Source organism: Puntigrus tetrazona, chromosome 17 (assembly GCF_018831695.1).
Source record: "Puntigrus tetrazona isolate hp1 chromosome 17, ASM1883169v1, whole genome shotgun sequence".
Lineage (NCBI taxonomy): Eukaryota > Metazoa > Chordata > Actinopteri > Cypriniformes > Cyprinidae > Puntigrus > Puntigrus tetrazona.
In genome coordinates this window covers 1,616,612-1,633,575 of record NC_056715.1, presented here as the reverse complement: position 1 = coordinate 1,633,575, position 16,964 = coordinate 1,616,612, and the positions used below count along the sequence as shown (strand labels likewise).

The 16,964-nt window shown below is 37.7% G+C and overlaps 1 protein-coding gene and 1 long non-coding RNA gene across 2 annotated transcripts; one reads left to right on the top strand and one right to left on the bottom strand.

Annotated features, from left to right (window-relative positions):
- Positions 1-94: 94 nt before the first annotated feature.
- akap12a (A kinase (PRKA) anchor protein 12a) lies at positions 95-8,216 on the bottom strand. Its single transcript, XM_043262808.1, has 2 exons — positions 1,411-8,216; positions 95-1,330 (listed from the first exon to the last, which is right to left on the bottom strand). The coding sequence occupies exon 1, from the start codon at positions 8,084-8,086 to the stop codon at positions 1,451-1,453; it is 6,636 nt and encodes a 2,211-aa protein (XP_043118743.1). The 5' UTR covers positions 8,087-8,216; the 3' UTR covers positions 95-1,330; positions 1,411-1,450.
- A 1,343-nt stretch (positions 8,217-9,559) lies between these two features.
- LOC122361806 lies at positions 9,560-15,885 on the top strand. Its single transcript, XR_006253026.1, has 3 exons — positions 9,560-12,119; positions 13,259-13,362; positions 15,024-15,885. It is a non-coding gene; the product is annotated as an uncharacterized LOC122361806 (long non-coding RNA).
- Positions 15,886-16,964: the final 1,079 nt, after the last annotated feature.

The following is a 16,964-nucleotide window of genomic DNA, read 5'->3' as shown; positions in this document are numbered from 1 at the left end:
GAAAAACAGCATATTATGAGGCTATCTTGCCACAAGAAATAAAAACTGTACTAGAATGCTTTATATCAACTTTTCATAAATCACAAGTCAGAAATTGGTAAAGTTTCTTTTATTTAAATAAATTTATAATTTGTATTAAACCATACATTTGAAATGTTTCAAAATCAAGGAACAATACTGCACTCTTGTATTTAATATTGTTAATACTGCGATTTCCTCAAAGATGCATAGTCTGTATAATTGAACAGTCTGTACACAGGGTTCCGACACTTCTTAGCAATATATTAGAATAAGTTAAAAATTTGTTTTCAATACTGTGATGGCTTATAATATCACGCAAACCTCTGTAATACAGGCAAGGCAAAAATGCTCAACTGTCTAATGATCATATGCAGTATGCAGAGTGTTTTGATACTCATGGAATATTTATATATGTTAAGTGCTTCTCTGGGGAAAAATTAAAAAAACATATGGGAAAAAGTCAGTAGTTGCATCATTAGTTTGCATGCTTCAATTTTTATGCCAAAAATATAGTCACACGTTTCTTCTGAAATCAGGTGTTTTTCTAAATTAAAATAGTAAATTACAAAAAATATATATTCATAACAATGACATGACAACAAAAATACATTTTGAGTTTTATAAGGTTTTGACTGTTCTTTGTAAAACTAACTAAACAATTTGTAATTTTCTGTCATTGGCTACATCTGACTGAATCTGTCTAAATCTGTCTTTGATAGAGCATGATTATGATTTGCTCATTACAGATTTGATAGTGTACATAATATTTAGAGTATAAAATGTATCCTAGATACATATCAAGAGGTTTATGATGGTTCAAAACTAAATTACCTTTGATTTAGTCAATATCTTTAAATAATAGGGATCGCACATCATTCTACAATGATATTTATTTTCTTATGCTAAATTATGCCAAAAAGTGGCAAGTATATAATGCATGTGTAAAAACGCAACATGATATAATATGGCATAAGCTTAGGCTAATGACTAAATAAGAAAAAAAAAAATTATTGACATTGACAAATATCCTCAGGAAAAATATGACAAAATAGCTGCTTTTGAGAGGTTTATATGTTGAAATATTTTCTGCATCAATGTAAAATGTTAAAATGTAGTTAATGACAGCCTCTCCATTGAATAGCTTCTTTTTGGTTTCACTTTAGCTTAAAGAAACTAACAATGCAGTTTTACTTCTCAGTGGTTTGGTCATGTCTTTGTTGTCACACATGTGAGTCCAAGCAGATTTTTTGGCTGAGCACAGTTTTCCTCAGGTCTAAAATGTCCGAAATTTTCTTTCTTTCACTTGCACCTGAAATTATAGAAGTGCTGTTATAAAATCTGACATCAAAAATTACTGATAAACAAATGCAGTATAATAAAAGCACTTACCAACTCATTCAAATCTTTCATCTGGTTTAGCACGCCACTATCAAATTGCAGCATCAGATGTTTGTTTAGCAGCAGTATCTTGGGGTGCACCCTCTGTGTGTGTCACCTGACATGGAGAATCTCCAATATTATCTACAGCATCTTCCCACACATCCTCCTCTACCTCTGACTGAAGTTCTGTTGAAGTATGCCTCAAGGAAGCCTTCCCATTTTCTTCATCTGATACACGCTCTTGAGTTAAAACTGATGTCTTTTCCTCTTCCACAGTCACAAATGATGGTTCATCTTCCTTAGAGGCAACTGAAGCCTCTGACTTTGCTTCCTTTTTCTCCTTTTCATCCACCTGCAACATAGCTTTTTTTACTTCTGATGTAGAATTAGGAGGAGCTGTTGCTACTACAACTGCGGCATTATCCGGTGCCATCATTACAGGGGAAAAAGCAGGTTTCTCTGCTACTGGTCTTTCCTGTTGTGCCTTTTCTGTAGTCATGGTGGGTGCCTCCATCCCAGTTACAACTGATGTTGCCTTTACCAAAGCCATGGCTGGTATCGTTGGTGTCTGTGCTACCTGCTCTGTAACTAGTGTTTGTACTCCTGGGATCACAGCAGGTGTTCCTTGTACTGAAACTGGTGTCTCTGCCACTCGTGGCTTTACTTGTACTCCTGCAATCACTGCTGGTAGAACTACTGGAGGTGAAGCCTCTTTTGCAATCACTGAAACCAGACCTGGTGTCTGTACCACTGGGATCATAACAGGTCTCTCTGCCATTGCAATTGCTTGTGTGGTAGTTTCTAGTACTAGGCTCACAACTGACCTTTCCGCTGTTGGAGTCACAGTTGGTATCATCATCACTGGTGTTACAACTGGTGTCTCTGCCACTACAACTGGAGTTGGAGTTTCCACTACTGGGATCACAACAGGTGTTTCTGCAGCTGCAGTCACTACTGGAGGAGTAGCTTCTGTTACTGCCACTAATACTTGACCTAGTGCCAGTGCCATGGGAGTCAAAACTGGTGTCTCAACGACTGCAACCGGAGTTGACTTTACTACTGGACTTCGTACTACTGGGATCAAAATGGGCGTTTCTACTGTTGCATCCACTCTTGAAACAACTACTGGATGTGAAGGCTCTGTTATTATCTCTGAAATCTGACCTGGTGTCTGTGCCACTGGTGTCAAAACTGGTGTTTCAACCACTGCAACAGTAGCTGGCTTTATTATAGGACTTTCTTCTACTGGCATCATAACAGGTGTTTCTACTGTTGCAGCCACTGCTGAAACAGCAACTGGAGGTGCAGTCTCTGTTTCTATCTCTGAAACGTGATCTGGTGTCTGTACCACTGGGGTCAGATCTGGTGTCTCTACCACTGCAACTGCAGTTGACTTCACAACTGGTGCTTCTACTACTGGGATCTTAACAGGTGTTTCTACTGCTGCAGTCACCACTGATAAAACTACTGGAGGTGTAGTGTCTGTTACCATCTCTGAAACCTGACCTGGTGTCTGTACCACTGGGGTCACAACTGGTGTCTCTACCACTGCAACTGGAGTTGACTTTACAACAGGAGTCTCTACTACTTGGATCACAACAGGTGTTTCTACTGCTGAAGTCACCACTGATACAACTACTGGAGGTGTAGTGTCTGTTACCATCTCTGAAACCTTACATGGTGTCTGTACCACTGGGGTAACAGCTGGTGTCTCTACCACTGCAACTGGAGCTGGCTTTACTACTGGCGCTTCTACCTCTGGGATCTTAGAAGGTATTTCTACTGCAGTTAATGCTGAAATAACTACTGGATGTGTAATGTCTGTTACCATTTCTGAAACCTGACCTGGCGTCTGTATCACTGGAGTCAAAACTGGTGTCTCTACCACTGCAACTGAAGCTGACTTTACAATGGGTGTTTCTACTACTGGGATCACAACAGGTGTTTCTACTGCTGCAGTCACCACTGATACAACTACTGGAGGTGCAGGCTCTGTTACCATCACTGAAACCTTACCTGGTGTCTGTACCACTGGGGTCACAACTGGTGTCTCAACCACTGCAACTGAAGTTGACTTTACAATGGGAGTTTCTACTACTGGGATCACAACAGGTGTTTCTACTGCTACAGTCACTGCTGAAACATCTACTGGAGTTGCAGTCTCTGTTACCATCACTGAAAACTGAACCACTGGGGTCACAACTGGTGTCTTATCCACTGCAACTGGAGCTGAATTTACAACAGGAGTTTGTAATACTGGGACCTCAACATGTGTTTCTACTCCTGCAGTCTCTTCTGAAGCAATTACCGGAGGTGTGGTCTCCGTTATCATTACTGAAACCTGATCTGGTGTCTGTACCACTTGAGTCACAACTGGTATCTCAACCACAGCAACTGGAGGTGACTCTACAACAGCAGTTTCTACAGCAGGGATCACAGCTGATGTTTCTGATGCTGCAGTTGGTGATGATATAACTGGAGGTACTGCATTTGTTGCAGGTATTGAAATCTGAGCTGGCGTTTCTACCACTGGTGTCACAAGTGGTGTTTCTACCACTGGTGTCACAAGTGATGTTTCTGCAGCTGAAGATACTATTGAAGTTTTTACTTCTGGGATCATAACTGTTTCTGATGCGAATGGAGTTCCAGCTGATGCAACCACTACAGGAGATGCAGCTTCTACCACTGTCTTTGAAATCTTTGTTATCTCAGTGTCTGGTGTCTTTGCCACTTCAGCTACAGTTGGTTTTACTGATGTGATGGAGACAGTGGGAGTTTCAATTACTTTGCTCACAGTTGTTTCTGCAAATGTGGTCACATCTAGTGTAATCACTTCTGGAGGTACAGTTTCTTCCACTGAAACAACAGCTGGAGTCTCCACAACAGATGTTACTGTGGCTGGGATCTCTACTACAGGGGACACAACTGTTTTCTCTACCAGAGATGGAGCTGATCTTACTGCTGTGACAGAAAAAACAGGTGTTTCTACAACTGTGCTCACAACTGATGCTTCTACTAGTGTAGTAGTCGCTGTTCCTGTACTTACCACTGGAGGTATAGCTTCTGTTACTATTACTGAACCAAGATCTTGTGGTGATACCACTGGTATAACATTCTGTATCTCTACTATTGGGGCCACAGCAGTCCTTACAATCACCGATTCAACATTTGATGTTTCCACAGGTGTGTCTTTTACTGAAGGTGCATCCTTTGACTCATTGCCTAGAGTTACAACTGGTGTTACGTCATCTAAAGGTGTAGCTGGTGTCACTACCACAGAAATAACAGTGGGAATTTCCACCACTTGTTCTTTGATCACTGTTGTTAACACTGATGTGTCAGAGTCTATGTTTTGATTTTGTGTAACAGCAGAATTATGAGTATCAGTTGTTTTTGCCATACAGATAACCACTGGTGTTTCAATTTCAAGTTCTTTAACCACTGAGGTGACAACTGGTGTCTCCACTTCTAGTTCAGTTACTACAGCTGTCTCTATTTTCACTTCTGATACCACTGGAATTTCTACCTTTGGTTCTGTCACTTCAAGCGTCTCAGCCCTGAGTTCACTCATTGCTTGTGACTGCATCTCAGAAACAACAACTTCTGGCATTTTTGCTGTAATTTCAGAGGTCAGTGGTGATTCTTTTGCAATGAGTGTTATTTCCATTACTGCAGGTATTTCATCTTTAATTTCAGTTTTGTCTACCTGCAACTCATATGACACTATTGTTTCTGTTACCTGTTTAAGAGGTTCACATTTTAGACAAGTATTTTCATCATCTTCATTCTTCTTTTCACTCTCTATTTCTGCAGCAATGTAATTTTGTGCCAGCACTATGATTGAAGGCACTTCATTCATGGTCAGCCCTAAATCAAACCCTTCTGGTTCTGGTTTGGGAGCAACAAATATTGTATCTTGTTCTTCTGGAACTGCTGTTTCTTTCATTTCTGACAGCATATTTTCTGGGACCTGGTCACCATCTATTGCTTCACCCTCTTGTTCTGTTGCCTTTGATATCTTTGATTTTTCAAGTACCTGTGTTACTGGTTCAGACACCACAGACATCTCTTTCCCAGATTGTTTTGTTGTGTTCTCAATAATGGCGACCATCTCTAAAACTTTACCAGTCTTAATATTTTCTGTTGTTGCTGGTTGTGCATTCTCTTTGGGAAGTTCTGGACTTGGTTTGGTGTCTTGACCCCAGTCTTGTGTCTGAGAAACCAAAATTTCTGTTGCTACAGATTTTGCTTCAACTTCTGGCAAAACTATCTCTAGAGGTTGAAGTATGTCTTTAGAACTAGTGTCAGGCTCTTCTGTTGTGTCTGTGTGCTCAGAAAATGCAGGAACAACTGTATGTTCTCTTATTTTATAAACCATGTCTCCAAATTCACTTCCTACATCAACAATTATTTTAGTAGATTCATCAATAGGAGATTCATTGCTGTCAGTTTTTGTTAGAGGTTGCCCTTCTTTTACTGCATGTTGCTCTTCGTCTTTCACAAAAATCCCATCTGTTCTGTCAGTTGCACTGTCTTCTACTTGTTCATCCAAATATGTTACAACATCTTCGTTTTGGAGCTCTTCGCTTTCTTCAACTAATACTGGTTCTGGAAGTGACACCTGCTTGGCTGGCAGCTGTTCTCTAGCTAATGATTCTTCTCCAGGTTCTGAAATATTTTCAGCCTCAATATTTTTAACAACCTCTGAAGCAACATCATTCCCTGTCCCTTCTTCTGCATGTACTTCCTTAATGTCCTGCTGTGCCATTTTTTCATAATATTTTTCTTCCATTTTCCCACTGATGTCTTCCACAGTCAGAGCTGAATCACCTGATAATAAGACTGGATCTTTAACGTCTGATTGTATTTCACAGGCATCAACATGTATTGATTTAACTGCATCTAATTTTAAACTCCCTTCTAAGTCCAGTGTCTCTGCCTGTATGTGAACTGAAATTGGACCCAAAATACTATCAGTCTCTGTGATTTTCAGACACTCCACAGTTGAGGAATTAATTTCAATTTCTTTGACTTCACCATGTGTCAAAGACTCAACTACTTTAGTGGGTGCAGGTTGATCAAGCTCAGCAATGGACAATTGAACATCTGAAAGCATGAGCTCTTTTTCAGATTCAGGAGCTACTGGTTGTTCATATACAGGTTCATATAGCACTGAATGCAGTGGACACTCTTTTTTAAGACCATGGGTGTAGTCTGAAATAACCTGTTCCAGCCCAACTTCACTTTCCGTTCTCTCAATCACCTGTTTGAGTTCAATACCAGTTGTACATTCCTCTCTTTGTTCCTCCGTATGAGTCTCCTCGGATTCTTCCACAAGAGACTCTGCCACTAAGTGAATGACTTGCTCTACACTTAGCTCTGTTTCAGTGGCAGATTCCTTTTCACTTAAAACTACTTCCTGATACTCAGTCTTCAGTTCCTTAATTTCGGCCTCATAGACCTCATCTGTCCCAAGTCCTGCAATTTCAGTTTCTTTTGTAAAGTTATCAGAGACTAATTCGGTTGGGACAGCATCACTTACTTCAGGTATTGCCTCCACTAAGGGTGCAGGGAGATGTTCTTTCACAGATTCTATTTCTTGAGATTCTAGGCCTGTACATATTGCTGTTGCCTCAGTTTTCTTATGTGCAACCATAACCTTTATTTCCTCTTTTGTGGATGACTGTACAATATAAGGTGAAAATGACACAGCCAAAGATTCTTGCCTTTCATCTTTTGTAGTTACTGACTGAACACTTGGAGTCATGCAGATAGATTGAAAAGCTTCCTGTAGGATCACATCTGATGTGTGTACGCCATATTCAGCTGACACTGGTGTAACATGTCCAGATGACCTGGGTGAATCGGTTAGTTGCGAAACTGCAGAGACCATTTCAGTAGTGTCATCCCCAATAAATTGTTCACTTAATGGTTCAGGGGCAGTGACTGCATCTGCTGTCAGCTCCACAATGTCCTCAGCTAATGTATCATCCTGTGTTGTCCACTCAGCAGATGATACTGGTGTTTCAATGCTTTCCTCAATGATGCCTTCTTCTGGAATATCACTCAGTTGCTGATGTTTGCTCACAAAGTCTGTAAGTTCTTCGAAGTCCTCTGGTAATCCATGTATGACTGCTGGTCCAGTGTTAATTGGAACCTTAGCTGCAATTTTGGGAACCAAGTTATTGGATGTGTCCTGTTCTAACACTGAAGTCATCTCTGGCATCTCATGTTCTATTGTGATTTCAATTCGTTGCTCATGCACTTCCTTCAGACTTTCAGGCTCAATTATTTCATACTCAGACAGAGGAATAATAGCTGGAGTTTCATCATCTTCATCACCTGTTTCATGATCTTTTGCAGCTTCATCTGAAGATGTCTGGTCGTTCCTTGCATCTGATTTTCTTTTTTTATGCCCTGAAATGAGTTTCTTCATAGAAAACGGTTCGTCTTTGTTCATCTCACTATCTGAAGGTATCTGCTCAGGAGTACTACTTTCTCCAGTTCTGATCTTTCTTTTCGGGGTGACCATTTTTTTAAATGTTTTCCACGTGGATCCCATCTCTCCCTCAACAGGACTTCCAGATTGTTCATTAGATGATGTGAGGTGTTCATAATCACCCTCAATGGAACTTCCCAGTGGAGAGTCAGTTGTTTTTTCATATTCCTCACCTTTGTCTGGCATTTCATCCTCGTTTGTTTTTCTAGCTCTTTTTTAGCAGAGCCACCACAAATCAGTGCCTCCCAGGAAACGGTGGTGTCAGATTTCTTTTTAGACTCTTGAGGGCTTACATCAGCCACCAGCTCCTCTTCAACAGGTTTTGGTTCCCTAACCTCTGATTCCTCCACTTTTACAAACTCTGCCATTTCAGAGGATGGTTTTGGCTGTTCAGAGACTTGTTCTTCTGCCTCAGTGACTTTTTCTGCAGCTTTACTTTCTCTCTGCCTTCTTGAGGAAAATTTCCTGAAAAGTCTTTTAAGTGGACTTCCTTGTACCTTATCTTTCTCTAGAGAATTCTGAAGCTCTCCTTCAGCTAACAACTTGTCATTGTCTTTCTCCTGTGAATCTTTTTCTTCCTCTGATGTAATATAAGGGATATCGAGGCACATACATTTGCTGTCCTCTTTTTCACCCTCTTCTACACCCATTCTCTCAATTCTTCTGAGTTCCTCTTCCTTACTCTCCTTTTGCATTTCCTCTTCTTTCTTTTTCTTTCTTAAACTGGCAAAGATTCCTTGTGTAAAGAATTGTTTGATTGGTGACATTGGTTCCTCCAGCTCAGGATTTGCTTCTTTTTCCAGTTCTTTCTCGGGTGTGTCCTCCACATGATGTTCCACTATCTTTATGTCCTGATCCACATCTTTTTCATTGTCTGTTTGTTGAGAGGATTCAGCTGCATCAGGCAGGGAAGACATCTCACTTTTTCGAATCTCATCAGGTGTGTTTTCATTTGCTTCAACTGCTCTATTCTCCTGGGTCTCATTGGAGTCCTCTGAGGCACTTGTGACATTTTCTTCTTGTTCGTTTGATTTAGTCTTTTCACACATGTCTTTTTTTACGGTAAATTTAAATCCAACAAATCTGAAGATTTTTTTGAACCCAACTTCATTCATATCATTTACTTGGTTGTCCTCCACAGTTTCCTCCTTCAAAGTCACACTATCTGCATTAACCATCTCTGTGCTCTCATTCTTCATGACTGGTTGGAGACCATCCATTTCCTGGAGGTCTTCAATTGTTTCTGGTGCCATCTTCTTTCAGAGTAACAAACCCTGATCCAACTGACAAAAATAAATAAATAATTAAGAATGAAAAGTGGCAAGGTATACTTAAACAATATATGATATGTAGTACTATATATAGGTGCTGTTCTCGTTTCATTTGGAAATAATAAGGAAACAATGAAATATAGTATATAAATTTTTTGGTTTTACATACCATCTGCAAGTACTCTCTCTTCAAAGTTGACATTTAATTCATCTGCCTGGTTCCTTGTCTTTACATTCAAACTGGAGATCTGCCCGTTTTTTTGTAATAACTATATGAAGAACACAGGACAGATTAAGGAGAGATTAACAAAGTAAATTAAACTTTTTTTAAAATTAAGCATATTACCTATATGCAACATTTGGCAAAAATCTCAGTGAGTTTGTCATATACAGTTTGTCTCGTGTATATACAGCATTGCTCCATCAGATCAAAGAAACTATGTAAAAATCTACAACTACAAAGTCTCATTCAAGTTAAGAATGTTCTCCAAACATTTTTACAAATGTTATCACAATATATTTTTTTCTGAATGTTAAGTGCATTGGCATAAATAACAAAACAAAATAATTCAACACATTTATGAAACCCGAGTATCGCATAGTTCTCCTTTGACTAAAAGCCATCTCACAGACTTCCTGTTAAACCATGGCTGACCTCATCATGTTTTACATGGAAAATCGATGCACCCAGTGCAGTAAGGAAGAATTCCATCAATCCTTTGGGAATAAGAGCCCTACAAATATCCCTCCATTAATGTGCACATTAGTACAACAAAAACAAACTAAATGAAGATGCAAGTTGTAATATTTTATAAACCGTCTTTTCAAATACTGAAAAGAAGTTGCATTTTAAAATAACCTAAACATTTAAGCCATAAAATAATTCAGATGAACAAGCAAACGAACATCAAAGGACAAACCAGAAATTCAAACCACATGATAAGAAGCGGTTTTAGAAATGAAAAACTTTTAAATCTAATTTAAAGTTTAATAGTAAGTAAAGGTTATACATAATGCAAATCAAATGTGTTCTCTTTTTAAACTAAGCTGAAGTATCTAATCTGCCAGAACTACCAGAACCAAAGCATGTTTTGTTCATACAGCAAATTTAGGCCAAACTCCTATAAATAGGACAAAGTCACCTAATCTGCTCTTCTTCTTCTTCTTTTTTTTTTTTTTTTTTTTTTTTTTTTTTACTTTTTTTTAGCTACTGCAGTTAAATAGCTGCAAATGATATAGTCAGGATATTGCATTATGGTACATTCTTGATAAGTGTTCAACACCAATCAAAACACTTCTAAGAATAAGATGCCTGCCTCCTTATATGAAAGATACATAATGAAATAATCAGTAGTAAAAAAAAAAAAAAAAAAATCAATGAACTGCTAAAATAAATACATAATTAAAACATTATTTAAGTTTGAAAATATGTCAGTCTTTCTACTTTCAACTTTCCAAAATATGTAGTTATTTCTGTGTATAGGCCTATTACTTAAGACATTTACATTTAAGACAATTTTTTCAAAGTGTACAGATTTTAGTCTGCTGTATCTGACAATTGTATCCCGTAATAAAGACTTTACTCTACTTTTTCACTCCTGTGATCAGATTTGCCAAAGCTCCAAAACAGTTCACACTGTTTTATAAATCTATTTAGCAATGGTCTGATCACTTATCCTAAAGAGAAACACCTGATAGATAAATTCAGCTAAAAAGAACAAGCTCTAAACAATAAATCGTCCCTGTCCACCTACACTACATGCAGCATCTTATGTGCGTTCTGCAGCAGCCTACCTCAAAAATGCCATAACGGAGGCAGCACGCTTACGCTTTGAGCTACGGTCTGCGCGTGTCTTTGAGACTGAGAGCTCTCGTCTTTGAAACTTTGTGAGCCATTTCTCTGCAGCAGGAGGCTGGTTCGTGCATTCTACCTTGTCATCAGCACTGCCGTCATCCTGAGCATCGCTCGCCGCTGCAGTGGGCTCCTCCGCCGCTGCGTCCTCCTCACATCTCCCGTCCCGTTGCGCGGATGATGCTGTAGTTCCCATTTCACAATCCCTCTCTCGTCCTCTTCAGCTTGTTCCTTTACGACTGCAGAGCGGGGGTATCCCAAGATGAGCGCTGAGCGGTGGTCGGACTCAGAAATGATGCAGTTTGGCTCGATGCAAACTCTTTTAGGACGCATCCTTCCTGCATCACATGAACGCACTGGCACGCCTCGACGCAACGAGAGTCCTGGGATGACCGAGGGACAACCTCTACAATCAACGTTTTTATCCTATGATTATGTTTGTTTATCCATCGCGTGCCCGGTCTTGTGAAAATCCGTCTAAATAGCGTGCCAAATAAAAAAAGGAAAACTCGTGGTATTGATACGCAAACATGGACTTTGGCGTATATATGACACGCACGTGTTTGGCGCGCATACAATACGCAGTTTTCGCCTGCATATGCTAAGAAATTTGTTTTCGTGTATATGATACGCATCTACCCCACAACCTTAATACTGTTCATCGCGTAGCATATACACAACATAATCTATTTTCGAAGAGTTTTCTTTTTTATTTGGCGTGCTATTTATACGCGCATTGAGATCGTACAGGCATGGTTACATTAAAGCACTCGAAATATCTGTATGGGATAACTAATGGGTCACTTAAGCATATTCAATCCTATTAAATCATTTAGAACAGAAAACTATAACAATCAAATGTCAAACCAGAATTCATATTCATTTATATCAATTATTTATTATGAAATGGTGATAAGTATGTGGAGACTTCCTAAATAATAACAGGTGTTTTATATTAACAGGTTTCCCTATTCCACCAAGTCTAGACGAATATTAATGGAATTCTACAAAATTCTGTTCTTCCAGCTTTATTGCAAAGGTTTGAGATGGGTGACTTTCTGTTCAAAAAGCAAGCAAAAAGGACAAACCTTTCCTGGTATGTTAAACGTTTAACTCTTCTGGGAAGGCGTTTAACTTAATGTTAAACACTGATTGAGCACGGAGCATGCAAATTCTTGGATTTGCAGCAATTTAGACTTAAGAATCAGTAAAGATGTCTGGCCTTTCATCTTCAGCCACACTGAAAACATATCATTTTCCTAGTATTACATGCTAGAAGATTTGTCCTGACAGGAATAGGCAAGGGCTGTGCATATACTTTGGCCACACACATGGCTCTAATCTAATATTACCTTTCAAATACGACCTTGGGGAACTACGAAGGTTAAAACATTGTGGTGTTGTGCCGCTTTCCAATGGCTGAGTTTTTACATCTCTTTCTGTATGCTGGGACGAACACATGGGAAAAGTTCTTTCAGTAATCCAAAACACAAGGTAAAATAAACACTGGTGTGGCTCAAGAACAATGAAGGTGAATGTTGTACAAAAAGCCCAGCCAAAACCCTGATCTTAATCTAATTGTGAATCCACATGCAGTATTATTTATGGATGTGGAATTTGTAATTCATTAAAATGAGAAAATGAAATAAAGGTCTCCTATCAGTTTTTCGACTTTCAACCTTAAAAGGCATCCAGCAACCAATCTGAAAGTTCTACTGTAAAAAAATTATATATATATATATATATATATAATGTGTATATATATAAAATGTGTATATATATATATATATATATATATATATATATATATATATATATATATATATATATATATATATATATATATATATATATAAATATATAATGTGTATATATATATATATAAAATGTGTGTATATATATATATATATATATATATATATATATATATATATATATATATATATATTACAGTATTTAATATATTACAGTATGTATTGAAGTTTTCATAAGTTAAAATTTCATGTTTAATTAAATGTGTTACTTGCCATTCTGTGTAATAATGTCAATATTTCTACAGTAAATGATTTTGAGAGTAATGTGCTTAACTGAGTTTAAAGTTAAAAGCATATTTTTCTAGAAATGAAAATTTTGTTTACTTTCAGACACCATAAGCATTCTGAATATGAAAAACACTGAACAGAAATTAAGAACAATTATTCATTATTCAATTATTGTTTACTCTTTTTTTTACAGATTTACTTGATGTGTGTAGAAGATACTTCAAACACAATCTCCTCATTTAGGATCGGTCTGAACTCCAGCCAATATCAATACTTTAAAAGGCATCAAGTTAAACGGTAAAAAGTCACAGGGTTCAAATAATTTACAGCCATTGAAGATCCATTATGTAATAACAGTAAGAAAAAAGTCTACTAATTTGGGAGCAAAGGGAGTGAACCTTTTTGTGACATTCTAACATTCAGGAGTATTTAAAAAGATAAAAATATAGACTTCTCCAGACTTTTTGGGCAGCTCATGCCCTCAAAGCGGTAAAGCTGAAAGCATGGGCACAAGGTGAATTAAAATCAACTGACTGGTCAAATGTTATTCCGAGGAAGAGCCTTCATCATAATGCAATTTAAGATTAAATGAGGGCATGTGAACCCAAACATCACGAGTGTGACAAACAACCCCTGCATAAAACGTTCTGCAGTGCTTTTCTTATGCTGTGCATTTCCCAAAGGAGTTCATCTAAACACAATTTCATTCCTTCAGAGGAAAAGTCCGACCTTTCAAGATAGTACGATAATTCAAATTTCCAAAACGACCTTTTGTTTATTGCATAACATGGTATTGCACGACTGTTCATCATTTTGCGTTCCCTCTAGTCATTTTGAAACCACAGGTTTCCCATAAACGTTTACTTCTATACAGAAGATGCGGACACAAAGGCTGTCAAGCTCCAAAAAGGACGCAAGAAACAATTGTGTGAGATGTCACCATGTATCGGATTCATATTTACATGCATTTACGTATTACGTCTCATGGTACGTAATTGATCAGTCAATGCATCCTCTGAAAACATGGTTAATATTGACAGTATGTTCAATCTTGAATGACCTAGCAAAAAGAGTCGGTGTATTCAGCGTTGTACTTGATTGCAAAGCAACATTTGTTAAGAACAAACCCTTATTTTTCATTTCTGCTCCAGTGAACAAAAACGGCAAGATTGTCTCAAGTCCTCCAAACCGACGGCATGCGTTTCCACCTCACCTGTAACGTCATGAACACGGAGACCATAAGTGCGAGTTATTACTGCGCCTGCAAATCAGGATAAAAACAGGAAATAAACACATTAAAGGGCATTTGTTGGTGCACAGATACCGTGGATCAGTCTAGGCTTAGGGTCATCTACTGTAGACGGTTGTCTTAGCCCACCGAACTCAAATTTGTTCAACCCAAGTCTCACAGGAAACTTGCATCACTTACCACAGAGCAGGAAGTGACAGTGCTACAAGCTGTTTAATAACCTTTGACTTAATCACATTCCAAACGCATGCATATTAAATCCAAGTTTGAGATCTTGCAGAATACATAAACAAGCAAACTACGAGCAGGATTGAAAAAACAGTTGCTGCAGTTCAATATTTCAGCATTAGAATGAGTGGAGATGTGAGGTTTAAACTTAAAGTAAGTGTTCATGCTTAAAATATATATACAATTATAAGTTTAGTGAACTTTAGTTGTTCTTTTTAGCAGCATCATTAAATTAAATTAAGAAATTACACGAAAATAAAAATTAAATTAATTCAAGCTATTGAAAAAAAATAATAGCATCCTGAAAAACAATAAAATGTTAGTTGGAGACTTTATCAGACCATATACTTTAGCCATAGCCAAGAGAGGACAGAGTCATTTATACTTCTACGTATAGTTTTAATGTTTCCATGCTCATTGAACAATTAGTTGTTGTTGAGAAATAACAACAAATTATCTTTGTTTTTGTTTCTTTATAAAGGAAATGGAAGGTTACTGCGCCGGGCAATTACTGAGCCAAGAAAGACCTCCAAACACATGACAAACATGAACGCTAATTCAATCAAAGGCCCTGAAACACATGAGCCGCTGTGGAGATTCTCATACTAAGTTAACAGGATCAGTTAATTCGAGTCACAGTTCGCCTAACCAGAACCAGCTGATGTTTTCTTCAGACATAACACGGTTTAGAAGTCCCCGGAATCAGGAAGAAACGATGCCTGTGAATAATCCACGTCCCTCTCATAGCGTCTGTTCATCGGACCTCGTTTTGCAACCAATTCGTTTGTCCAGAGTGTCGCCGATCACAGATTTAACGAAGCACGTTTGACAAGCATACATATGTTTGCATTAAAAATAACCTGGGGTAATGGAATGGGAATTTCCAAGTTCTCAGGACGCTGGATTGCACGATTCTGTGTTGTGTTTACTCGCTAATGGTAAGAGGGTTACGTGTATCCAATTTGGTCTAATTTAATGCAAGCAAACTTACATAAGGACTGAGAGCTGGGGGGACCTTTAAGAAAAAGTGTTTGTGTGTGTGTGTGTGTGTGTGTGTGTGTACGTTTTTATTTATTGCTCCAAACCAGCACCCCGAACTCAAGAATTGTTTAAGCTGCTACATTTTCATTCTTTTAATAAACTTTGCTGCACGAAAAACTAGGTTGACGACCTCAACCTGGCTAAAAATAGATCCAGCAGAAAAAAAAATACATGTTAATGTGCATTTTACACCCGAAGCACGTTTTCATCGTGTGGAATTTGTAATTCAGATTAAACCTGTATTGCTTTCTATGCATCATATCACATTATCGAACTGAATAAAAGTAAAAGTTTGTCGTTTGTTCCGAAGTCGAATGTAAATCTTTATATAAGAGTGTAAAAAAAACGCAGTTGGAAACAATAACCCAAAACTAATCAAACATCTTAAAGAAAACACTTTCTTGCTGTTCTCCAGCCATAAAGCACAAGGGATTTTTATTCTATTACTTAGACTTTTTCCTAAAGTGATTTAATATCCTAATGCAATGATAAAAATGACATTCTGACCATATAATTCATTTGAGAAGCCTTGGTGTGTTGCACAGTGCGTCTTTGTTTATTGCACTTTTTCTCACATATAGCATAGACTGCAGGTAGACTTCATGCTGAAGGATGTAATTCAATTAGATTGTGCACACAGCCAAAGAACTTTCAAACAAGGCTTATGCTTTAAACTAAATAGTTTAATGTCATGCAGTGTACAAAACCGGTAACTTCATAAAACAGGAAAATATCCATAAATTTCAATAAAATTCAAGTTATGCAAACCTTTTCGAAAATGCACCAACAGCGTTAGGCTTCGAGACTCATACCAGTGAAAAAAAAAATGCAAGCGTGTTTTACAATTGTGACAATATTTTTTGCTTATTTTTAGCAGGTAATTAAATCGGTGCAATAATTTCTGTTGTGTTTTTACAAAAAAAAAAAAAAAAAAAAAAAAAAAAAAGCTGTCATTCCTGCAGCGTTGTTAGCTTGCTACCGGAAGGACATCTAGTCCCTTTCAAATGTAATTTTAGATTTGTGTGGATCAGAGCTGTAGTGCACAACAAGAAAACCCTTTCAGGACAAACAAGAGGAACTTATTTGAACTATTTCTCTCTCTCTATTTGTTTATTTATCTTTAGGTGGGCTGAATACAAGTTAAAAATAATCATAAAAATAGTCATCATGAATTAATTTTTTTAAAAAGGCTGTTTTTTGTATAATTTTCAGATAAACAATCAGTGTTTTTTGTGCATAGGCCAAAAACAAAATACATCCTTAGAAATCGACACTGTTCAGAAAAGAATCTCAATCAGATATTAAACAACAATATCTCAGTGCCCTGAAAACGTTTTATGGAGCTGAGTAAATATTCTAATGACTGATTCGACTGTGTTTG